This window comes from Otolemur garnettii, unplaced genomic scaffold, assembly GCF_000181295.1.
Source record: "Otolemur garnettii isolate 467f Iridium unplaced genomic scaffold, OtoGar3 scaffold00015, whole genome shotgun sequence".
Taxonomy (NCBI): Eukaryota; Metazoa; Chordata; class Mammalia; order Primates; family Galagidae; genus Otolemur; species Otolemur garnettii.
Window position 1 is genome coordinate 6740358 of NW_003852410.1, and position 26530 is coordinate 6766887.

General features: G+C 41.8%; 1 protein-coding gene across 4 annotated transcripts in view; it reads right to left on the minus strand.

Moving 5' to 3' along the window:
- ITPR1 (inositol 1,4,5-trisphosphate receptor type 1) overlaps positions 1-26530 on the minus strand; it is a 338711-nt gene that overhangs the window by 171517 nt on the left and 140664 nt on the right. For 2 of the 4 annotated variants that reach the window (XM_023510680.1, XM_023510679.1), the window contains exons 11-20: positions 19894-19989; positions 18433-18477; positions 14525-14679; positions 10597-10696; positions 9478-9638; positions 8850-8991; positions 6961-7119; positions 4127-4299; positions 2806-2925; positions 1379-1573 (exon numbers count right to left, since the gene is read on the minus strand). In XM_023510680.1, coding sequence (XP_023366448.1) covers positions 1379-1573; positions 2806-2925; positions 4127-4299; positions 6961-7119; positions 8850-8991; positions 9478-9638; positions 10597-10696; positions 14525-14679; positions 18433-18477; positions 19894-19989 — 1346 coding nt within the window. The remainder of the gene's footprint in view (positions 1-1378; positions 1574-2805; positions 2926-4126; positions 4300-6960; positions 7120-8849; positions 8992-9477; positions 9639-10596; positions 10697-14524; positions 14680-18432; positions 18478-19893; positions 19990-26530) is intronic. The other 2 variants (XM_023510682.1, XM_023510681.1) reach the window with 1 other exon arrangement.

Sequence of the window (26530 nt, forward strand, 5' to 3'; positions counted from 1 at the left end):
GTTGTCTGTTTCTCGCTCTTCAGTTGATTATAGGGTACACTTAAAACCATGTAGATCCTGGGCACAGGGGCTCAGGCCTGTAATCCCAGTACTTTGGGAGGCTAAGGTGGGAGGATCACTTGAGGCCAAGAATTCCACACCAGCCTAGTACCCATAACAAGACCCTATCTCTCTATAAAAAATTTTAAAGTTAGCCAGGTATGGTGGCATGTGCTTGTAGTCCCCACTACTCAGGAGGCTGAGGCAGGAGGATCACTTAAGCCCAGGAATTCTAGGCCACAATGAGCTATGATGATGTCACTGCTCTCCAGCATGAGAGACAAAGTGAGACTATTTCTATAAGAAATGGAAAAGAATAAAAACCATATAGGAAATGGTAAAGATACCACACATATGGAGTTTAGTTAGTAATTTTATAATATTCTTAGGATCTTTTAGGACATAAATCACTCTTCAATTCTTATATGTGTGAAGAAACACATGATATACAAAAGTAGAAGATGCCTCACTTTTCTTTTTTATCCAATTACAAGGGAACATTGTTAACCTGAACTTGACCAGCTTAGGCACTCTTTCTCCTTGATTTGCGATAAGATCATCAAGTATTAAAAGAGTAAACATACACACAACAGGCTTGGCACCCGTAGCACAGTGGTTATGGCACCAGCCGCAAACACTGAGGGTGGCCGGTTCAAACCCAGCCCGGGCCAGCTAAACAACAATGACAGCTGCAAGAAAAAATAACAGGGCACTGTGGTGGGTGCCTATAGTCTCAGCTACTTGGGAGACTGAGGCAAGAGAATGACTTAAGCCCAAGAGTTTGAGGTTGTTGGAGATGTGACATCACAGCACTCTACCCAGGGCGACATAGTGAGACTCTGTCTCGATTAAAAAAAAAAATACACACAACATGAAATAATGGCAGTTCTGATGGCCATTCCAGAAAAAAAGAGGTTCCAATTGCTTTGAAGTATGGATGAGGTGCTGGCATTGGTGCATAGCTTCCCAAGGGGAGTATCTCAAAGGTGACCATAGTGATATTTAGCAAAGAGGTATGTACCACTTTTTCTAGGATGAGTTCATGAACTTAACTGTCTGAACTTGTGGGTGCCATATTGCTTATAGATGAACTGCAGTAAGGGCTGACATGAGCACCCATCCTTCTTGTGCCCCAGCCACACCTGTGCACGTCTGTCCACTGAGGATTGCTGAAATTGTACCCCTTAAATAACTCCTGAAATACACACCTGGCTTTCTACTACACAGTCTTACCAATGGACATCTTGAGATTCCCTGGAGCAAACAACAAATCAGCAGTGGGTTCCTAAGAGCCACCCTTTGGGGTGCCCAGCCCTAGCTCCGCACGTCTTCTGCTCACCTGTAGTAGCTGAGAACATCTCGGTCCTCCTTCTGCCCTTCCTTAGCATCCTGCGCTAGTTCCCGCACGCTCTTACTGCGAATCTCTTTGTTGCTGTCCCTCCAAAACAGCCAGACCTCTTCCTCATCTTCTCCTGCTTCCAGGGCATTCTCTCCTGTAGAAACGCCTTCAAATTCAAAACGAGAAAGAACCAACCTAGAAAATAAGAGGAGGCAAAAATCATTATTCCTGAAATTGTTACAAAACACAGGGACACACTGAAAAGCTACTATTTTATGTTTCTCCCATGGGCAGGGCCACAAAGAGCCTAACCTTAACCACTTTCATGTGCTGTAACCCAGCGGTTCCCTGCTGGGGTGATATTGCCCCCAGTGGACATCTGGCCATGTGCAGAGACATCTGTGGTTGTCACAACTGAAAGGAAGGGTACTGCGGGCATCTAGTGGGTAGAGGCCAGGGGAGCTGCTGACCATCCCACAGTGCACAGGACAGCCCACAGCAGAGAATTCCTGGCCCAAAATGTCAAATGCCAATATTGAGAACTCCTGCGTTAGCCCACACCCCAAACTGAGTGATGCATGAGCAAAAAAATATCACTAGCTTAGAGCATTATTTATTTATTTATTTATTTATTTTTAATGCCGTCCATATTACTGGCACTACTTGTCAGGAAAACTGCTCTCTTGCCATAATTACCAAACTCCTATGGATCAATAAACACCTTTCCAACAGTGATAACTTAAAACTCTTCGTAACACTGACTTAAATATTAACAGTGACTATTATTTATGCTCTTTAAATTTATTTTTTTTTTTTAGAGACAGAGTCTCACTTTGTTGCCCTTGGTAGAGTGCCATGGTGTCATAGCTCACAGCAACCTCCAGCTCTTGGGCTTAGGCCATTCTCTTGCCTCAGCCTCCTGAGTAGCTGGGACTACAGGCACCCACCACAACGCCCGGCTATTTGTTGTTGTTGTTGTTGTTGTTGTTGTTGTTGTTGCAGTTTGGCCGGGGCTGGGTTTGAACCCACCACCCTCGGTATATGGGGCCAGCACCCTACTCACTGAGCCATAGGCACAGTCTCTTTTAAATTTTTTAATTGATGATCCCATCTAAAGAATTTTTAACTCTTATAATTAAACTACGCATGTGTAAAATGTTCCCTGGTGAATTTACATGACTGTTAAACCTGTATCCAAAGTAAGTGACATCACTGTACAAAGAAGGTCACCTTAAAAACGAACTCAACAATTCTTTAAACCAAGACTTTTCTAAAAAGGTCAAATGCCAGCCACCCTGAATTTAGACCAACTCAAGAAGCCAAAGGGTTAAGTTTTATTACTCACAAGCACAAATATCCACTGGCCCATACATTTTCCATCTCAACCCCTCCGTTGTCTTTATCTTAAACCCCAGATGATCACTCACTTGGTCTCAATTAGGATGTCAGCGTTGGTGGGATTCAGCACAGCTTTACATATTAGTTCCTGGGTCACTGGAATCGATTTGTTCATGGAGACACAGAGGTCAGAGAGGTAATCTAAGAATCTGTCCAGAAACAGAAACAAAGCAAAACATTTTCTGTAGAAAGAGCAGAGGTTTGGCTCTTGGAGCCTGAGCCTTGCTCTGGGACACAAGTCCAACATCCCTTTAACAAGAGAAGTCGGTGACACAAGGTTGGTGCCAGTGCCTCCAGCACCACCAGAAACCCAGATGCCAAGGGAAGGAGGAGGAAGCAAAGAAGGAAGACGGCAGTGGCAATGGTCAAGGAAGAGACGACAGGAAAAAGTGGGAAGAAAGCAGGTCACATAATGTACGGCCATGAGGACACAGGAACCAGAACAGTAAGGGGCACAGCCCTGACATCTGACTCCCGGGTGGGAAGCCCGGTCTGATGATAGTTGACCTCTGATGTGGATGTTATTCGGGGAAATTACTTAAACTTCACTGTGCTTCAGTTTCTCATGTGAGGGCTGTCCAGAGGCGCAAGGGAGAGAATTTGTGCAAATGCCTCCTTAGTTCCCTCCCTGGCAGTGAGCGGGCTCCAGGAAGCACTGGCTATTTTTATGGGTAGTAGTAGGCATTTTTACAGCAACCCTAAAGGGTTTCATCTCCATGGCGACTATTTGTGACACCCACAATGTAAACAGCTTCCCACTTCCCCTGAAACAGTGTGAGTCTTAATTAGCAGGAGAAGGGGAGGTGGAGGAGACAGGGAGGGGCAGAGGAAGAGAAGGTCTGTGTGAATGAGACAGAATGGACAGAGTTCAGTAAAGCGGGACACCACCACTCGGGAACAAATGAACTTGCCAGGGACCCTCAGTGATATTTGTGGAGAGTTGGGGGGGGGGGCAGGTCGGCGTTTTAACTGAGAATCAGTAGATGCTAAAAAGTGAATGAGAGGCCAGTGAAAACTGTCACTTACTATGTGCCTACTAAGTACCAGGCACCTCACTGGCACCATTCTCAACAACTCTCCTAACTACCCAGTTAGCAGATGAGGAAATCAAAGCTCAGGAAAAAGCCAAGGCAAACATCAGAGCTAGGATCACAGCCCCCAGCCTCCATCCCCATCCCCATCCCATTCCAGTAATTCCAATACCATGTTCTTGCCTAATCGTCAAAGACCCTCTCAGCACCTGTCACTAGCAGCCCCGAGGAAAGGATGCCTAGTAAAAAGCACCAGCTGTGTGCTGCCCCTTAGATGCAGAGACGCCACCCTGCCCCATGGAGCCTGCTCCCACCTCACCTGGGCTCTCTGTTCTTTCGCACCAGACTGACAAAGGTGTCGATCTCTGCCGCTGTGATGTGTTTCTCCAGGAGCTTCCGGTTATTATGGAGCAGGGCAGTGATGGTGTCTTCAGCCAACACATCATAGCCAATCTGCTTCTGCATGAAGCCAAACTGCTTGGCTATATACTCCTTTCAGGGAGAGACGAGAGAGAGGTCAGCAGGAAAGAGAAAAGACAAAATGGCTAAGTTTAAAACAGGTGAAGGAGCAACCTTCCCTGGGGAGGAAGACTGCCCCTAAGGGTAATCGCGATACAGTGGAGCATCTTTCTACAACTTCCTACCCCAGGGTGATACCTGCAAACTCTCTCACATCCTTGATTTTACTAAACCTGCCACACAAATGTAATTAAGTAAAATAGCCTGTATTTACATATGGATATTTTATTAAGTACACAGCATACATTTTAATCTAGTCACTGATGGTTCTGAAAGGTCAAAGCTGTTTTTCACCTCTGAATTTATTACTAATTCAAGAGGACTTAGCTGTGCTCCATTGCGCTGCGCCGCTAAATAAACACAGATCAATCCCACCTGGAATTGGGAGCAATGCTACCCCATTTCATTTTCTTTCTCTAGGGTAAAAATGCATTTTTAAAAGTGAGTGGGTAGCATAAGACAGTCAGGAATACCTAAGATAACCAATCACGTGCACAGGACATATGAATATAATTTTGGCTTCTGTCTTTTGGGATCAGACATCACATTCCATAGAAATATTTGCGAACTCAAGGAAACCACTTATGAACATTTGTTTCTATTTAAAGATATGCCCTTGCCCAAGAGATTGCTTGCTCAAAGTTCAAGTGGCCCTTTAAACTTGCCTAGTTTCTTTCCCCCTTAATTCCTAAATCCTGGAAACTATTCGGGATTAACCTGGTGGACACAGGCCATGTTTTTTACCCTACACTCAGTGAGGATGCATGTTTGGGAATTCATCATCTGTCAAGTGGTACAGAAACCATAAACAACTATGCAAAGATGTCCAACCCACTAGCACCAAGAGGGACTGGCTTAGTTTCCTCCTGTAGGAGGCAAAACGTCCTGGCACACTCTGCAGACCCTGATGTCTCTTCATCTGAAGATGGAAAAGAGGAGCAGAATAAATCTCTCTGGACTATCTGGGTACATTCCAGATCAACGCACTGAAGCAACCACATCTTGCTAACAAGGTTGAATTTGTAAAGTGTTTGTTATTTAAGGTCAAAACTGCCTTTTTGTTTTTTTTTGAGACAGAGTCTCACTTTGTTGCCCTCAGAGTGCCATGGCATCACAGCTCACAGAAACCTCAAACTCCTGGGCTCAAGCGATTCTCTTGCCTCAGCCTACCTGGGACTTACAGGCACCCACCATAATGCCCAGCTATTTAGAGATAAGGTGTTGCTCTGGTTCAGGCTGGTCTTGACCTTGTGAGCTCAGGTCATCCGCCCACCTCGGCCTCCCAGAGTGCTAGAGCCACCGCAAAACTGCCTTTTTGACAACATAACAAAACCCTTCAACTATTAAGTTTAAATTTAAAGGCCAGTTTGGAGAGGCAAATGAAACTTTAGAAACAAAAGCCTTTTGCACCGTAAGGCAGGGATTACAAACACAAGCGACCAGAGTCAAGCCTGTGATACACATCCTTTTGAAGTTCCACAGGACACCAAGTAGTCCAGGTTTTCTCAATCTCAGCACTGCTGACCTTTTGGGCAGGATATGTCTTTGTTGTGGAGGGATGTCCTGTGCACTGTTACCATGTTTCCCCCCAAATAAGACATGGTCTTATATTTATTTTTTCTCAAGAAGACACACTAGGGCTTATTTTCAGGGGATGGCTTCCTCTCCGTGCCGAAATGCATATCTGCATAGCCATACCCATCACTAGGTCTTATTATCAGGGTAGCTCTTATATTTAACAAATGCATAGAAATCCTGCTAGGGCTTATTTTTTGGGTAGGTATTATTTTCAGGGAAACACGGTAGGTCTTTTCAGAGCATTCCCTGTCTCTACCCACTAGATGCCAGTAGCATGCCCAAGTTACAGCACTCAAAAGGGTCTCTGGACATTACCAATTGTTGTTGGGGAACCAAATAACCTGAATGGAGAACCAATAATATAGCAACACAGTTCTCAGGTTTCTTTAAATTCTTAACATTGTTTGGCACCCCCAAAGATGTCAAAAATTCTTTTTATGGAAGAAAACCAATACATAGGCAAGGCCTGTCCAGAACATATCCAGCCATGTAATATGAAAAACAATATTAATGATGGCTGGCTACTTTCCAGACAGCCCTAATATACAGTATGCATGTGTATAGATGGGGTACATGTGTTCATCTACATGTATATATGTATAATATATATGACATATCTAGGCTTGAGAACACATCTGTCCACAGATAATGATGAATATCATCAAACACAAGCCAGAATCAAAATAAAGAGAACATGAAAGGGGGCAGGAAGGAAAGATTCCACTGTTTCTTGAATATAAACACATGGCATCATTTCACACCTCAGCCTTAAGAGAATATGTCATAAAAACACGACACGTGTACTACCAGCTCCAAAGCAGAAACCTCATGGAAAAGTAGCTGCAGAAGGGGAAATCTGAGCGCTTTATTAATCATTCTATAATCATATTTTTCTTGGGCTTGGAAACAATCTGTTTCCTTTCTAAGAGCACACTTCCCACTGAATTATTCTCTATCTCTCATATAAATGTATACTTGACACTTAAATTCATGAAGAAGGTACATAACCTTCAGGGAGAAAACGGACAGTCACTTTGTGTCAACCCTCAACCCCACCTGGTTCTTCCTGTAGTCTTGCTGCGAGTGTCTCAGCACCCGGTAGCAGAGCCGGCAGATGTGTCTGAAAGGAGCATGTCGCTGGTCCCCGAGCTCCTCCAGCCGGAGCATCGGGCCGTCGCCACAGTCTGTGAATGGGGCCTGTAACAACTTGAAGATCTGTTCATGAAAGCACAGAGTAAAACCTGTCATCACGTAGTGTTTCAAAGGCTAACTCCCCATCCAGAATACCACAACCTCACTGGTGGCTGGATGATGTGACAAAGTTGCTCTATCCAAACATACAAATAACCTGAAAACTATTTAGTCCATCAGCTGAGGTTGGGTATTCATGAATTCAGTCTGTCTGGACCCGACCACTCCTTCACTTACCTGCTGGTTCAGTGTTTAGAGCAAAATGTTTAAGAGCACAAACTCTGGAATCAGCCAACTCTAGACTGAAACCACACGCATTATTATTCCCTAGCAGTACAGATCATAGTCAAAGGAAACGTCTGTTTTCTCGCCAGTAATACGGAAAGACTAGTTAATGTCTATATCACAAGGGTGTTACAGGATGAAAGGAAATAACAAGCCTGACACACATGATCATGAAGGTTTCTGCCACTGAATCGATTATTTTGGTCCCTCAAGAATTACTATTGTAGAAATGAACATAGGTCAGAGGTCTGATTTGGGAGTCATCATACTCAACAGCTACACACTAATTTATTCTTGAACTTGAAATCCTTGTTGAAACATGATGGATTGTTAATAAACTTTATCTACCATACAGCAAAAAGAGAATGGATTCTCAGATCCCACACTCCTATGGGGAACTGGGAGATGTATACTAACACGTTTCCCTTTTAGCTTTGGTGGCCAGAAATTTCCACACAAGCTTGTGAGTCAATCTCTCATATATTTCTATAAGATATGATATGCACTTCTATACACTTCACCTAACATGAATGTCACTTCCCTGCCTTTGATTGTCATTACAACAATTTACATTTATATAAAATAATACCGTCTATGTATTTTCAGTAAACCACCACACATTCTGTAGGAAAAAATCTGTGGTGACTTTTATAGGGTGTCATCCTGTAAGAACCTATGCAGGCCTTCCAAGTGTATTAAGTACGCCGAATCTCCCAAACATATAACAGAACCGTAAGGACACACTGTGCTTTATGTTACTTTTGAGGAAAATAAAGTTGTCAACTAACTGCTACTAGAGGTTCCTGGTAAATTCTCACACGGCTGATACTCAGCCAGTATGGTACAATTCAAACAGAGCTCTCAAGGCCTGAAAAGACATGAAGGAGCCTGAGATGCACATTCCTACACCAAAGCAGTCACTCTGAAAAGGCTACTTACTATGTGATTCAACTATAATCACATTCTATAAAAGGCCAAACCATGGAGACAGTAAAAAGATTAATGGTTGCGAAGGGGTGTTGGGGAGGAGGGATGATTAGGCAGAACCTGGAGGATTCTTAAGGCAATGAAGCTATTCTGCGTAACACTATAATGGCGGGGACCTGTCATTACGCACTTATCCAAACCCGTGGGATGCACGACACCAGGAGTGAGCCCGATGTAACCCTAATGCAAGCGTATGGACTTCTGAGTGACAACAGGTTAATGTAGGTTCATCAGTTGTAAAAAAAGGCCACCCCGGTGCATGATATTGACGGAGGAGGCTGCACGTGTTGGGGGCAGGGTATGAGCCTCTCTGTACTTTCTGCTCAATTTTGCTGTGAACTTACAATTGCTCTAAAAAGTAAAATTTATTTAAAAAAAATCAATCAAGTCTTCCAGGTGGGAATCACCAACATCCCTCTGTAAGAACAGTGATCTCACTCACTTCTTACAAAGCCAGCTCCCCTATATCACAGCTCACTGACCTGTTTGAGAATATTCTGCTCTCTCATCAGTTTCTGCCGTTCTCTGTTAGGTTTGGAAAAGACCACTTCAAGCACATCTTGGCCAGAATTAGTTCCACCAGTGACGAAGTAAACCAAATCTTCCAACAGCTTGGTCACAGACCTTAGGAGGAAAGACACGGTTACAGACGGAGGTGTTCGATGGGCTGACAGCTTCGCCCTGGAAACCTCTGCATGGATAAACCAGTTACACAGGGCACAACCACACTTTCCAATTTCCTTGAAACTGACAACCAAGGCCAAGGACTAAAAAGAGTAAACTATAGAAAACACAAAAAAGGATGATCACCTTCACAAAATGCCAGCCATAAAATTTCATTTCAGGGTAACCTCATTCCCTGACATTTAGTAACATGGTTCCAGAGACCAAGTTTGAGACAGAGAGAGAGATTTTCACAACTTTAGAGACTCTCAAAGAAGTGAGGGCAGAAGTACTATTTCTTGGGAATTACAGACTGGCGCCTCCCATAAATGCTAGGGGCGGCTACCCTCACACTCAGCTGTTTGGAGTCACCATTCTCCTACTCCAAGAAGGACGTGAGGAAGCTGCATGGATGAGGATGGCTCTGCCAGCATGTGGGGTGCTCACCTTCTTTCATTCTGAGTGATGGTGCCCTTCTCCAGCTTCCCAGCGATGGAGCCCAGCACCTTGCTGGCATCATTGGCAAAGTCCAGGTCCCGAACTTCAGCAGGAGAAACAGGAACTATGGCAAATGCCTCCTTATCCTCCTTCACGGGGGAGGTGCCAATCTGAAATTCAAGGTGGTCTTTATGAGACTGTCTCTTGGATGGAGAGAGTAAGATGTTAAACAAACATTATATTTACAGCATATTAGGAATCAAAAAACCTTAGTGCTATCTTGCAGGTAAAATGACACTAGAAAACATCTGGAAGGACACATCTGGAGGGTTAGTTGTCATCTCTGGAAATTAATATTATGGGGACCGGTGAGGCAGAAAGGGGGACATTATTATCATTTTGTAACTTCGTCTGTTACAGGGAACATATAAGATTCTTGTAACTAGAGAAAATGTTTACATATAGACAGAGAAAAGGCAAATATAGCCAATGGTAATTATTGACTCTACATGGAGAGGATTATAAAGGTAGATACCATTCTTCTATCTTTTCTATAAACCTAAAAATGTTCACGGAAGAAGAAAAAAATCCAATAACTTTCCCCAATGCCACAACAAAAAAGTTACGTGAGAATACATTTCCATTTCTTTTAAAAGAAAATTCCCGTGTGTGTGTAATTATGTACCTGGAGACAGTGGGTAAGGAGAGATAAAGGGGAAGAGAGAACTTTCCAAAAACATAAGATAAAAATGTGTGCTGAAATACAAAGAGAAATAAATAAGAAAAGGCTAGGAGAAATCAACCAGATATTTGAAGCACCTCGAGGTACAAGCAAATATTCTGTTGGCCAAAAGCATTCTCCAGTCAGTCATGAAATCCAGACAACTGCTCAACCACTGAGAAGCCACGGATAAAATAAAAGGTTATTTCAAAAGCCCTGGGCTTGATTCACCCAAGTCTCTTGGAGGGAATTATTTCATTGCATTCAAATGTGGCCATGACCACACTCTTGCCAAAGCAACAAAACTTCGTGGCCATCCTCCCCCCCCCCCCCAGCTAAATCCTCAAAGGAGTCCTTTCATTAGGGAACAGGAGGCCAGGAAGAGGTGGCCAAGTTCTGGGACTTACTTTCAGCATCACGGGTTTTTCTTCTTCCTTGTCAATAGGAATATTTGTACTGTGAACCCAGGTATTGGTACACAGGTGTCTGAGACGGACATAGGAGTTCCTAAAGGGAAAAAGGACAGAGGGTTTTAGGAACAGGAATATTTATTTATTTACTTAACAGATCCCATTGTGAACTGTAAGATTCCTACTATTTTTTTTTTTAATTGTTTGGGATTCATTGAAGGTACAAAGAATTAGGTTACACTGATTACATTTGTTAAAGTACCTCTTATAATTGTGTCCCACCCCCAAGGTGTGTCACACATCATGACCCCCGAACCCCCTCCTACCTCCCCTCTCCCCACTTCCTCAATTCCCCTACCCATTAGCTCATCTACTGCCTTCACATTAGAATTGAGTACACTGGATTCTTGGTTCTCCACTCTTGTGATGCATTACTAAAAATAGTCCATCTCCATCCAGGTTAATACAAAAGATGCAAAGTCTCCACCTTTTTAGTGGCTGAATAATATTCCATGGTATACATATATCATAGCTTGTTAATCCATTCCTGGGTTGGTGGGCATTTAGGCTGTTTCTACATTTTGGCAACTATAAATTGAGCTGCGATACACAGTCTAGTGCAAATGTCCTTATGATAAAAAGATTTTTTTTTTCTGGGTAGATATCTAGTAATGGGACTGCAGGATCAAATGGGAGGTCTAATTTGAGTTCTTTAAGGCTTCTCCATACTTCCTTCCAAAAAGGTTGCTTTAGATTTCCACATTTAAAAAGTGAAAGATGAATAGTTCTTATTACATAGTTTCAGGTTTCTATCATCTATACAGAAAAAAAAAAGTCACGAACAAAATTAAAAGAAAAACCCTAATCCAGGCACAGTAACTGGCCTATAATCCCTGGATTTTGTAGAAGCAAAGGGAAAGGATCACTTAAAGCTAGGAGCTCTGAGACCAGCTGGGCAACATAGCAAGATCCAGTCTCTACAAAAATTTTACACTAGCCAGGCATGGTGAGGCACACCTGTAGTCCAGCTACTCAAGAGGCTGAAGCAGGAGGATAGCTCAAGCCCAGGAATTTCTGTTTACAGTGAACTATTACAGCATCAGTGCATTCTACCATCAAAGGGTTACTCACTAGCTGAACACAGTGGCTCATGCCTGTATTCCTAATATTCCAGAAGGCCCAGGTAGAAAGATTACTTGAGATCAGGAGTTTGAGACAATCCTGAGTAAGAGCCAGACCTTGTCTCTACAAAAAATAGAAAAATTTGCCAGGTGTGGTGGCAAGCCCTTGTAGACCCAGCTACTCAGGAGGCTGAAGCAAGAGGATTGCTGAGCCCATGAGTTTGAGGTTGCTATAAGCTGTGATGTGTCCACACTCTCACCAGGGTGACAGAGCAAGACTCTGTCTCAATAAATTTTTTTTTTAAAGTTACTAATCCACACATACTATAAACAGCTCTTAAAAATCAGTAAAAAAAACATGAATATTGGAAATGAAAATTGGATGAGGACTTGGATCAGTAATTTAATAATATAAATACCCAATAAACATAGAAACATTCAACCTCCTTAGTCTACAGTTTACACAGATTAAAACAACATATCATTTTATTGGATTATATTCTAAAGTTCTTAAAGACTGGTGAAACCCTGAGCATTGCTGGTGAGAGCTGATCCGGAAGAACTCTGGAAAGGAGTCTGGTCTTTGCATATATGATGTAAAATGTATCTATCCTTTTATCTAGCAATCCCATTTTTAGATATTTTTCCTTAAGCGATGATAACACAGGTACAAAGTGAAGCACAAAGATGTCTGACAAAGAATTATTTATAATAGTAAAAACCTAAAAAAATCCAATGTCTCAATAATGGACTAGTTAATCATGGTGATGACAACTGACATTAATTTACTTGAAAATATGTAAAAATATATTATTCAATAAACAAGTATTTTTTTAAAAGCATATGATCTCATTTATAATAAATTATATAGTCACTTTTGTGTATTCAGAGACCTGTCTGAAAGAAAATAAACCAAAATGTTACCAGTACTTACCTCTGAATAATACTTGAATTATATGTGATTTTTACTTGCTTCTCTGTTCTCCCTAAGATTTTAAAACATTGTTGCTATTTCTTTTTACAGGGAGCAGGAATCATTTTTACAATTTTTTCAATTTTCCTTTTCTTCTGAAGAACTAGTAGAAATAATGGCATAATTCTTATGCTTAAAAAACCTACTGTCCTACGAGTGAAACCAGATGAATACACCCAGCATGGTAAGTAAGGAGAGACGATCAGCAAAGGGCACCACCTTGGGAGATAGTCAGGGAAGACTCAGGGAGTCACAACAGTTTTCTGCTACAGAAAACTCAAGCTGGAACTTGCAACATTGGTGGGACTGAGGCAAAGAAGGGTGAATGTAAGTTTTTGCACTAAGAAGATTTTAGAACACTGGCATATCATGTTCATGAGAAAAGGGTGGCTGGCTAAATCAAGCCAGGCACATCTCTTTAGTAGACATCTCCTCTCTTTCTTTTTTCATTATAACTATTGTGAACATTACAAGTTAGTCCAGGAGAGGGAAGCTATAGTGCCACTTACTTTGACTAGCCTGAATATAAATTAAACAACTTGAACAAGATACTTGACAAAGAGATTTGCATTTTTTATTCTAAGTGACTTGGATTCACTTCTGTCTTGTCAATGTACAACCAAAGCCTGGAGCTTAAGCTGTTACTTGGATGACTACATTCTATAGAGTACTACGTCAAATTTCACTTATGACCCAAAAGGGCCTTCTACCAATTCCTCCCAAGACTCATTCTCAACCTTTAACTCAAAAGCCATGATACCAGGACAATTACAAAAGAGCCACAGAGCTGCACTCTCTCCCTATGTCCACCTGATGCACACGATGGCCACATACTACAATTTTACAATCTTGTTTAGTTTATCCAGCATTTGCCATTATTCCTTTCATTCTGGTTCTGAAGAAGCCTTTTAACCACGACTACTACAAAAATGCCTTCGCTTATAGCATTTTATGGATATTCCTGTATCCAACCCTAGACTTTCTGATCTTTAAAGGATCAAAACTTAACACAACTTTAAGATGGAGATAAACGTCTGTGTTATACCTAAGGTTTTTTATGACTCCATGGGATCAACGAATACAACACCCTACTCTTTTCTGGCTTGGAGGTCGGCAGCCAAGGGCAAGAAGGAATAAAAGTTCATTTCAAGCAAAGACAGCAAGGATCCAGTCCGGGATTATAAGTGAACACACTGGAAGACCACGCCAAATGCTTTGGCCAGCGTGATCACAGAGATTTTCTTGCTTCTGAGCTTTGAATCAGTATGAGGAAAATTCCCCACAAAGAAAGTTTGCCAAGAAAAAAAATGTACTGAATGGAGGGAATATAGAGGCAGGGGACTTCCAACCTGGTTAGTCACTTGACCCGGAAACTTAAACTTTCCCTTCTCACAGTGTTACAGGGATTTCTTCCAACCCACTGGGGAATACGGCCAAGGAACGCCTCATTCCTTTTTCACCAAGAGCTTCCCATGAAGCATCTTCGGATGGAACAATGTGATACTCAAATTTCATGTTTCTGTTCTTTTCCTAACAAACGAAAACACTGAGCCTAGAATAACTGCCATTCCCCTGTCTTCTGGGATCCAAAGAAAAATTCATTAAGTAACTTCCAGAAGAGAGAACACAATATATATATAATTACTTAAAACTGAAATGCAGTTGGGTTCTACAGACCGATACCTCCTACCCAGGTATCATAATAAGGAGGAAGTCAATGAAAATGGAAGCTTTTAAAAGGCAATATACCTACCTTGAATCACATAAAGCATGGTCAAGCCACATATACTGGCCCTGATTCTCTTGGGATTAACAATTTCAAAAATCATACCTTGGGACAAGGCTGTCACCTCCACGGAGAGTGGTGGGGTCAAGTTCAAAAATGGAGGAGATGTCGTTGCCCTCGGGCACAGAGACCAGGGAGTACACCATCTTTTCTTGGGCATTTCGTAACCTACTTCGAGATGCATCCTGATCAGAGTCCACCTGAGGAGGAAAGGTCATCAAATCAAGAATTCTGCAGGGCAAACCTCTCCACTCACTACAGTCACTCCACAATCCACAGGAACGGAGAAGAAAGGTTAGTGAACGTAACAGTTGGCAGGGAAAGGACCACAGTTTCAGAGCAGCCCTAAAAGGTGACAGTTGGCCGTGGAAGCCAAAAATGTTCACTCTCTACCTCCTTGTGTTGCAATAAAAAGGTTTCGACAATGTGGAGAGAACAATAATTGACGCCCGTGGAGAGAGCGCCCTAGATGACAAAGGACTACACAGAGTCACATCCATCTGCACAGTCATGGGACCGGGGGCGCTCGCTGGGGAATCTTATCCCATGGGTGGGGTCATGGTGATCACTGTCTGCTGACAAAATGATACAGCTACTTCCCAGGGGGAAAAATAAAATAAAAGAAACTTGAATCCAAGGGTTCATAAGCAGCAATCCCAGCGTGGCCAAAAAAAAAAAAAAAAAATTGAGACGTCAGCCTCCCCCTGGAAAAAAATGTCTGTAATTAATTGAGAGGGCTGCTGATGACAACTCAAGCAAGAAGGGCCTCTCCAACTGCATCAGGATTTGGCGGAGACTGCAGAAAATCCAAGTGAAATCTAGTGAACGATGACGGAAGCTTTCCTAAGCAACTGGAAAAGCACATGCAAGGCTCCAAAGACCCCCTGACCCAGGAGAGTTATGAAGGAGCGGGCTTAGCCGAGGCACTGGCTCGGACGGGCTCGGCCAGCTACATGGGATCATTCTCAACATCCGACAACATCCACCTGCATCTACTGGGAGACCACATTTTCTTTGTCACTTAAGCCAAAGCCCTCCTCCTTTCCAAACAAGGAGGCAGAGAAGAGAGACCAACAGAACCCAACTCCCTGAGGCCTGAGGGGTAGGAAGGTGCAGGCAACAGTCTGCTTCCCAGTGTAGCAGCAGCCCCAACTGCCACTGTAAATTAAACACACACACACATACACAATACAGTGTAATTCTTTTAGTTCTTTTAACATCTGAAACCTCTGCCTCTTTTCCCCAAGCTTTCTCCTCTAATAACCTGTATCTCTGCCTCCACAAACCCAAGACCCTTTTATTCCAGCTGTGTGAAAATGAGTGTCAACTAGAAAGTGACAGAACGCTTCCGCAACCTCCACTCTGGAAAAGCACTTTGAACATTTGCTCTCTCCTCACTAGCCGGCAAAGTGTTCCATGTACTGCTTTCAAAATAAACACTGACCCGATTATGGTTTCAGACACGGCTTGGCTACAGGGCAGTTAAATCTCAGAGACCTGCGGGAAGTCTAGAGGAAAATTACAGTGGCATTAAGCCCACTGTGTCTGGAAACAGCAGCCTCATGTGCTCTCAGTGCGCGGTCAGTGGCTGCCACCTAGTGGGGAGAAGGGCATGTGCAGAAGCCCAGGGAGGAGAGTGAGCCTCACTCAGGTTGTCCTTGTTCTCCCTCTGGCCCCAGGCCAGTGGCTTGGGGTGCTGAATTTAGAAGGACAAGCATAACAAAGCTGAGTGAGGTCTGAGGCAACTACAGGCGACGGAGCCAGTCTCAGGAAAAGCAATGAGCAGGGCAGAATGAGCTGCTCTGTCTCCCCCATGAAAACAACTGTAGGCTTTCCAGCCACAAAGAGGGTGAGGGTGCAGGGTTCTCTCAATGCTAACGCCTTGTCCACAGAGACAGAGGCAGAAGCTGCGTCGCAGACTCAGCCCCCTTTCCATACATCCCTCCTCCACACGCCCGAGCCATAGCAGAGTAGCCAGACCAAAGCAATTACCAAAGCAATTCTGCACCCACACCTGCCAGCACATCCACCTCCCCGGTAAGAAAAAACCTGAAAACATAAACCAACCATCGAACTCTCAGAGAACCTGAGGCACGTGATGGACCCCTCTCAATTACTTCTTCCTCCTCTGTCAAATGAAGATCATAAAACTTCTCCTAACTCCTTTTATGTGGCTGTTGCACATTCCAAGTGACCTAGTGATGCAAAAGCACTAAAAATGCTAACAATCTTAGACAATCTAAAAAATGCCACCTGCACAGATGAAGGAGCTGAGGTTCAGAGAAAGTAACTTGCCCAAGGTCACACAGCTCACAGTGGGTGGTAAGTCTGGTATTTAAATCCAGGTCTGTCTTGATCCCCACCCACATCCTGCTTTTCACCACTCTGTTCTTCCTCCTTCACTGAAAATGCCAGTCTTCTCTCATACATCAAGAGGCCAGGAGAGCAGCTCCAGAGCCCTCAGAGCATGAGATTCACTCAGACATCAGCTGTCACTGAGAGAAGCCAGGGCTCCTTGAATGTCAGAGGTGAGACTTTGTGCTACCTTAGATGGCAGCACAGAGACTACAGGATACAAGTCACACAAGGGCAGTTCCTTCTCTTGTAATAAAGAAGGTGCAAGGACAAGAACTGCTTTAGGAAACATAATGGCCTGCCAGTGAAGAAGTTCAAACCATCCCTACGTGAACACCCTGCAGACTGGCTTTCTGGGGAGTCTACAGAAACTCCTTGTGCATCAACAGGAAGTCGGACTAGGTCAGTGTTTACTCAGACATATTAACTGTGGGAGGAAAGCTTCCAAAACAGACTTCCAAAGCGGGGGTGGGAAGAGTCTCAAGAAGGAAAATGAGCATCAAGTGCTCCACCAAGGAGCAGAAAGGGAAAGAGAAGGTCCCCAGCAGGGCCCCAAATCAGCAGCCCTCAGCCGCCACCCCTCTGGGTCCCTTCAAAGTTAACTTTCTTCCCAAACGTAACTGGAAGGGTAACAGTGACTGCAGAATTCACTATACCTTCCAAAGACAATTACATTTTGAATTATAGTCTCTCCACTTCAGCTCCCTTCAATAATGTGCCTACTTTAAAGTCCCTTTAATTTTATTCAAAATTTTACATTAAAAAAGGGGGGGGGAGAAGGAAATACTCTCAATATCGCCTACCATGCCCACTACTGAGATGCTCACACAGATATACACGCTAAGTAGAGCAGTATCTGGTTTTTGCTTTGCTAAGTTTATTTTTTTTCCTAGACCACAATCAAGTATTCCATAAAAAAACTCTTTTCCTTACGCCCACCATTTCCATGTAACACAACCGCTGCCTTCCTCAACCCATAACGGTGGACACCTAAACCCCAAGTGCCTATACAGCAGCAGAACTTGGCAATGTGGTTTCCCGTGAAAAACCTATTTTAAAATACTAAACCACTTTATACCCCCCAAAGCCTATTTCTGACTTTGCAGAAAGTAGGGACAGAAAAAATGGTTAGGTAATTGAAATGTCTGATCAGATGCCAGTTACACCATACCTATATTACCTGCACAATCTCAGTGACACCACACACCTCACACACTTATTCCTTGAAAAATCTGAGTGAGTCACAGATCGTCAACAGCAATAAGATGAGCATGTATAGAACGCCAGCACCTACGTGGGCCATCACCACATCCAGGCTAAGAGTATTCCGTGACACCCTGAATTTTTCCAACTTAAAGGTGGAGACTCCTTGACCAGACACACAAATAGCACAGTGCCCAACAGTCTTTCAGACCAGTCCCAACACAAAGGAATATGATCCCCCTCAAGGGAAGTGAAGAACACAGCCCTCTTCTAAGGCAGCAGGTTTCCCCTTCCCCAGCACTCAATGGCCACAGTGGCAGTGTCTTAAACGGGCTTCCACATCGTTCGACCTCACCCTACCAGATGAAGACAGGAAGGCTCTTTCCCATACTTACTGAGGGCTGAAACTCCAGGCATTCTTCCTCAAAGTCAGGGTCTACCTGATGAAAAAGAATCATTAGGAAATTAAAACATCCATTGCTTTGTCAAGGACTGGGCTCCACTAGCAGGAGACTTCCAGGCCTGCAAACATCCTTGAACAACTAAGAATTTGTCCCTTCCCTCTGTCCATAAAACCAGCATGCCACAACGACACGTCACACGGGTACAACACACACGAACAATCTACCAATCACCAACGGACGGCTCTTGAGTATAGACAGAGGAACACCACGAATTCACTAGCAAAGCAACAGTTAAAAGTCTGAGATAAATAAAAGATCAAGACACAGTCATTGATAATCCTGCTTATTTTTAGTTAAAAAAAAAAAAATTTAGGCCTCCAGCAAGAGCTACATAGCCTCAAAACATAACAGATAATGCAACCACCATTAGTCTTTAACAAACCACATAAATCAACATTTTGCACAGCTGATTAGTTGGATCCGTAATTCCCTACAGCTCCATTTTAAATCTAAACTTAGACTTGATCTTCAGTTCTTAAATATTTCAAAATCGTCAGTTCATACACGTATCAGGCACCCTGGGGATGAACGCATCTGAATTCAGCATTCCTTGGGTCAGTCTCAGAAGCAGTCTGACACCCACGTATCACCTTGGAAATGTGAGTGATCTCACCGGTGGTGCCGGACGATAGGAAGGGTCTTTTGATGTACGACTAGAATCTGATATGAATATGCATCATGCATCTTCCAGCAGATCAGAGTAAAACTCAGCATCTGTCATCCAGCAGGGTGGCTCTTTAATTTGATACAAAAATTAAAAGGTAAACGCCTCCCGTCCTTCGGTATTGAGTTTTTCCTGTCCTCAAAAACCCTTCACAGACATTTAAGGTAAAGTTAATTTCTGTGAATTCTGATGTTCCTGCAAGTAAAAGATAAGCCCCCATCTATTCCACTCAGGCTCTGAGTAATCAGGTTGCTTTATAAAATTGTCTAACTCTACACATCTTAATGCCTCCAACTTTACATTTCATGTTTCTGCTGCAGCTGAGACTCAGTCACTCATGTTAGGAGTGGGGCTGGGAGATAAGATATAGGAAGGGCAGTATGCAAGAGCGAAACAGAAGGAAAATTCTACTTAGATGGGTATTATTTTCTGCCTACAAGTCCCATGCACTGTCCATCAGGCCACAGAGTCAGGTAGATTGTCATTATTTTCTGACTTTCTTGCTCTCCTATCTTGATCGGAACCCCTGTCAAGTACTAAAATGTGGTAATTATTTTTCCCTTTTCCTTTCTAGGGAAACGAGGCAGAAGGAAACAGAGAGACAAGAGGAAAAGCAAGGCGACTGAGTATTTCCCTAAGCCTTTCGCTGCCCCATGGCTATAAGGGAGTGAGAAGTGGTGGTCAAGTGCATCACCCTCAAAAGAGAAAACCATGGATGTGCTACTTACCTCTGCTGCTAAGTAATGCCCTGTGGCCAGGTGCTTGAAGCGGAAGAGGCTGTTCCAGTATCCAGCTCCACCCCGACACGGGTCATGTTGGACTACCTGCAAAATGAAGAATCACCAACAGGTGGTGAAGAAACATGGACCCATACTTAAGATGACACTGAATCTGAGACATTACAAGTCCTAATACAGGTGTGTTATTTACAAGTGCGAAAAGAAATCCATATCTTTCAATGAACACACTGTAAGAGTCATAGGTAACATCCAAACTCAAATGTATAGGGGTATTAAGTAATGTCTCTACAAAGAAGCAATGTCTCTTGGAAAATATGGCCAAATAAAGAACAGGGAAGCTCAAAGCTCAACATTGTCAGAGTTCATGTGGGGCTGGGAGGTGCCCTGCTTCTGATGGTGTAACCAAGAAAACATACACATATGGAGATAATATATATGAGGCCATTTTGGTGAAAAGAGAAAAGGCTAGTGATGTTTTGAAGAGACACTGATTTAAAAATAATAATTATAGCTAATGTTTATGAAACACTTAAATGTCATGGGACACTGAATGGGAAAAAATATTTACAAATCATATATCTAATAAGGATCTAGTGTTCCACAAATATAAAGAACTCTTCCAGGCCTCTTTGTTCACTGTCTACGGCAAATGTATCATGCTCTGTAAGCCTGTATCTTGCTCTCACTCTGGTGCTGTGGAACACCTTGGGCATTAGTAGAGACGTCAAAAGTGTCCCACCTTAGAAGTAGGGCTAATCCAGCCCCTAATTAAAGCTACACTACACTTGACCTAAGGAAGCTTGAAGACAAGCCCCTAAAGCAGTGTTTTTCAAACTTTTGTTATCTCACAACACACTCAAACCAATAGTTAAACTTCCATGTCACACTTAAATTATGTTGATCAAAAAAAGTAAAAAAAAAAAAAAAAGAAGAAGATATTTACTTTGAACTTCTTTTAAAAATAATTTAATGATTTTTAAAACTTTCACAGCACAGCTAAGATCCTCTTGAGTGTTGAAAATCACTGCTCTCTAAAGAACTGAATTGATCCACAAGTAACTTTATTAACAAAACAGGAAAATTCAATACTCATTAAAAGAACAATAGATTCCATTCACTCAGTAAACTCGATGAACTTCAGCAAGATACAGAGATACAGGCATGCATGTGCACACACACGCACACACACGCACACAGAGGTACATGGTAATCAGATTAACATAAATCAGAAATAAAAAGAATAATCTTTAAAGCATCAGGGGTAGGCATATGGAAAAGATACTATGTAGAGAACAAAGATTTTAAAAACTCAGAAACAATGTAAGCCAAAAGACAGTGGATCAAAATCTTTAAAGTACAGAAAGAAAAAGTATCTGCCTAGAATTCTATAGCCAATAAAAATATTCTCCAAAAATCAAAGCCGTGTAGACAAACTGGAACCTTAATACACTGCTGGGGGAATCTAAAATTGTGCAACCACTTGGAAGACAGTCTGAAAGTTCCTCAAAAGGTTAACACAGAGTTCCTACATGATCCATAATTCTACTCTCAAGGGGCTTGAGAACATAAATCCACCCAAAGACCCGTACAGGAATATGCATAGCAGCATTATTGACAAGAGCCAAACAGTGCAAACAATCCAAATGCTATCAAATGATAAATGGACTAATAAATACGGCATATCCATACAATGGAATGTTATTTGGCAATAAAAATAAATGAAGTACTGATAAACACGGCAATATGAATAGACTTTGATAATATTATCTGGTATGTTCTGAATGTTTATGTCTCCTCATCAAAATTCATACATTTAAACCTACCCTCCAAGGTTATAGTATTAGGAGATGCCTTTGGGAGGAAATTCGGTTATGAGGGGCAAAGCGTTCATGAATGGGAGCAATGCCTTTATTAAAAGAGATTCAGGAGAGCTTTCTAACTCTCTTTCAGCCACGTGAGGGTATAGCAGATGAACTAGGAAGTGGTACCCTCACCAGACACTCAATCTGCTGGTTGATCTTGGACTTCCAGACCATAAAAATAAGAACAGTTAATTTCTGATGTTTATAAGCCACTGTGTTTATGTTTTTCCTTAGCGTCCAAATTAGATTAAGACATTTTACTACATAAAAGAAGCCGACCACATGTTGTAGGATTCCATTCATATAAAATATTCAGCATAGGCAAATCTATAGTGCTAGAATGCAGATGACAGTGGAGTGGCTCCAAGATGGCAGACTAGAGACATTTTGTCAGCCACTTCAAAGTCAAAGTGCAGAGATAAGGAAGATTAAGGAGGTGGAGGCAAGGGAAGGAAGGGAACAAAAAGAAAACACACGGGAGGAGGAAGCAACAAAAAAATTCTGGCAACATGAAAAACCAGAACAGATCAACCCTCCCCAAGGGATCATAAGGCAGCTACCACAGATGATCATGATCCCAAGTATAAAGAAATTATAGAAATGAGAGAAAGGGAATGTAGAGTATAGATGGCAAAAACAATGAAGGGAATTGAAGGGAACATGGAAAATCACCAAAAGGAAATCCAAAATTGACCCAAGAGATGAATGAAGACATGATGGAGCTTAAACAATCAAAGGAGTCATTCAAGGAGTTTAAAAGTGCAGTAGTTTCAATAACAGATTAAACCATAAAGATGAATGAATCTCAAAGTTTGAATACAAGGCTCTTGAGCTAACTCAGGCATTTAGAGAGGCAGAAAAGAAAAGAAGAGAGTAAAAGCAGATTAATCGCTAGAGAATTATAGGACTTAATGAAGCTTATGACCATAGAAATTACAGGTATCCCTGAAAGAGAAGAAGCCCTACTGGAGAATATCATAACTGAAAATTTCCCAAGCATCACCAAAAGATTCAGATATATGCCTTTTAGATGGATATCAAACCCTGGTTCATCTCAATTCAAACAGAGCATCTCTAGACACATTGTTGTGAACATGGCCAAGGTCAAAATGAAAGAGAAAATTCTGCAAGTAGCCAGAAGTAAGGGCCATCTGACCTACAGGAGCATATCCATCAAGATGATAATGGATTTCTCAGCTGAAACTTTACAAGCCAGAAGAGACTGGGCTCCCACTTTCAATATATCACAAAAAACAACTTCCAGCCTAGGATTCTGTAATCTGCTAAGCTAAGTTTCAAATTCAATGGAGAAATCAAGTCTTTTAGTGGCACGCAATCACTGAGGAAATTTGCCACTACAAAACCAGCTCTGCAGGAAGTACTGAGATCTATGCTACACACAGACCATCAAAACGGACCACTAGCAGAGACCTGGAAACTAAAGATCAAAGCCTAGCTTCCACAATGGCCCACGTCATAAAACTAGGTGACAGACCTCCACAAAACTAGAAAGTAGCTGAGCTACCAAGGGCAGGAGAATGGGGAAAATTTTAAGGGGAAATAAAGAGTGACTACTAAAGAATACAGAATTTCTATGGGGCCGAAAAAAGTTCTAAAAGTTATTATGTCATCAGTTGCACAACCCTACAAACCTACTTAAAACCCCTGAATTGTACACTTTAAATTTGTGAAGTGTAATTCAATGAAACTGTAATTTTTAAAAAGGAAAATATACAGATTTTTAAAGATGAAAGTGAAAGCAAGGTGTTTTCACACAAATGAGAACTGAGGGAATTTGTCCTCGGCAGATCTGCACCCTAAGAAATGACAAAGGGAGTTATTTAGGCTGAAGAAACGAGACCGGATGAATAACTGGATCAATACCAAGGAATTAAGAGCTAGGACTGATAACTCCATAGTAAACATAAAGGACTACTGTTCTCTCTTTTTTACATGTCTCTGAAACATAAGAGACTAACCAACGTGAAATAAATTAAAATGTACTATGAGGTTTATGCCATATATAACAGTAAAATATATGACAATAAAAAGAGAAAGAACAGGAGAAAAAAGAGAAGTAACCTATTACAGGGTTCTTATGTCATATGTTATATGTCTTATGTCATAGCGTATGATATAAAATTGACTGCAATGTGCTTCAGAAGTGTAATGTAAACCCTAGATCACAACTAAGAATGTAAAACACATGATGTTGTCCTCTTTTATTTTCTAGAATCTGCAAAAAAAAAAAAAAAATTTAAAAAGAGAGACGATGTTTTCTTAGGAAGTTCATGGGGAGGGGAAACTGTCAGGTAACAACCTTTGAGAGAGTGAGAATTAGATAGCTGTTACTTCTCAGAAGGAAGCAAAAAAAAAAAAAAAAAAAAAAAACACTCGGCAGTAGACTTTTAAAGTACTTAAATTTTTAGAAGTCCATGCCTCAAAAACTCTTTACAAGTCATCATCTTTTATTCATTTCAACCAATGTCAAGTGAATAAGACAACCCTTGCTTTTAAGGTACTAAAGTCAGTAACAGTGACCTCTAGTTCTTAATAACACACTAAAGCCTATAAACAAAATTGCTTATAAATGATGTCAACTATGCAAAAATATCTTGTTCATAGAACTCCATGGAAGTGGGCACATTACGTTAGTGAAATAATAGTTAACTTCTTCCCTTGTTTTCTCAATTTTTCCCAGTTTGCATTAACCTGGGAAGATGAGAAAGTTTCTCTTTCTTGGAACAGCATTCAAATCACACATGAGAAGTGTTTCTGAGAGACTGTTTTGAACGTATAAAAACCTCTGTGGTGAAGACCATGGGGATATCAATGATCAACAACAAAGTTCAAGGCCAGGTTCTAGCTCTCAAGGCATTTATAACCTAGTAGGACAGACAGGTCCCTACGCAAACATGTACAGTAACTAATGGGCAAACGCTCTGAGTGTAGAGAGGAGGAGAAAAGGAAAATAGATGGTGGGTGGAAATTAACAAAAACTCTATGTAAATTCCTTTTTATCATGTTAACTGCAGAAACTTTTCTATACCATAGCCAAAATGAACTTACTACAATTTCCATGTTAAAAGCATGGTAAGACAATTTTTAAAATGGGCAAAATATTTGAATAAGGTGTTACTACAAACCCATTAAAATGACTAAATTGAAAAGACAGACCATCCCAAGTCATGGTAAGAATGTGGAAAAACTGAAAATTCTCATACATTGCTGGTGAGGATGTAAAATGGCCCTTCACTTTGCAAAGCAGATAAAATTAAATATATACCTACTATACGATCCAGCTATTCCACTCCCAGGTATTTAGCCAAAAGAAATGAAAGCTTATGTCCATATGGAAACTCGGGCACAAATGTCCCTAAAAGCTTTATTTGTAATAGTCTAAAATAGGTCAAACTCAATACTCAAATGTCTATCAACAGGTGAACCGATTAGCAAATTGTGAGATATCCACATGATGGAATAATGTGAAACAACAAAAAGGAATGAGTGATCTGATGAATGCAACAACACAAATGAATCTTAAAATAATTACGCTGAGAAAAAAAATCAGACCAAAAAAAGGCAATATATCCTTTATGATTAAACGGAGGTTACAACCAGGCGATGCTAACTTATGGAGATAGAGGGAAAATCAGTGGTTATCTCTCCAAGGGTAAAACAAAGACGTTGCCCAGAAAGAGGCCGAAAAGACCTTCTGTGGTGCGGCTGCTGTTGTCTTTCTCAATCTGCATGCTGCTTACATTGCTCAATTTATTTGTAAAAATTCACTGAGCTGAGCTGTATACTTTTGACTTGGGCACTTCACCAAATGCAAGTTAGATTATGATTAAAACATAAAACAACTGAAGTTAGGGAGAAGTGACAAGCAGACAGAAATGTCCCTGCTCAGAGAGAGGCAATTAAATAGAAAGACCCTGGGTAAGGAACTGAATTCCTTATTAGTCCAAGCTCTCAGTGCCTCTGTCGTCAAGCATTCAAACTTCTTCCTTCCTGATTCCACAATTCTAGTCTCTCCTGTCATTAAGCTACGTGTTGAGGGCAGAGTCTTTTATCTTTCTTTAAGTAGCACACTGAGTATGGCACTCCTTTGCTCAGACCAGTTTCCCCAATTCTCGCCTCTCTGCTTATAAATTAAATCTCAGCTTCCTACACAGCCTTGCAGGCTCCTGTCTCCAAAAACAGTCTGTTTTATTTCTCTCCACTATCCTGTGCTCCCCACCCAGTGAGCTACTGAGTTTTATCCCAAGGCTGCCTCCTATTTCCAAGCTTTGCCATTCTCTTACAAGAAATGACCCGCTCCATTCACCTCTCCCATCTGAAATACAGATCAGCCTGTAAGCACCAAATGCCTCCTTCAGGAACTGTTCCTTATTCCTTCACGAAACTAGCACTTTCCTCAATGAAATCTCCAGAGTACATGCAAATGCCTCTCATCACCTTTCCCGTCCTGCTGGGTGTCCTAGTTACCAGGGTACATTTTTTTTTTTTTTTTGCAATTTTTGGCTGGGGCTGGGTTTGAACCCGCCACCTCTGGCATATGGGGCTGGTGCCCTACTCCTTTGAGCCATAGGCACTGTCCCATGGGTACCTATTTTTTCATTTCCACCCCATCACCCAATGTGGAGGTCACCCATGTACTATGTAGGGTAGACACTTGATTTAACACCATTGTGATAAAAAGATGGAGACTTTATATCTTTTGTATTAACCTAAATGGAGTTAAAACATCCATACTTTCTTCT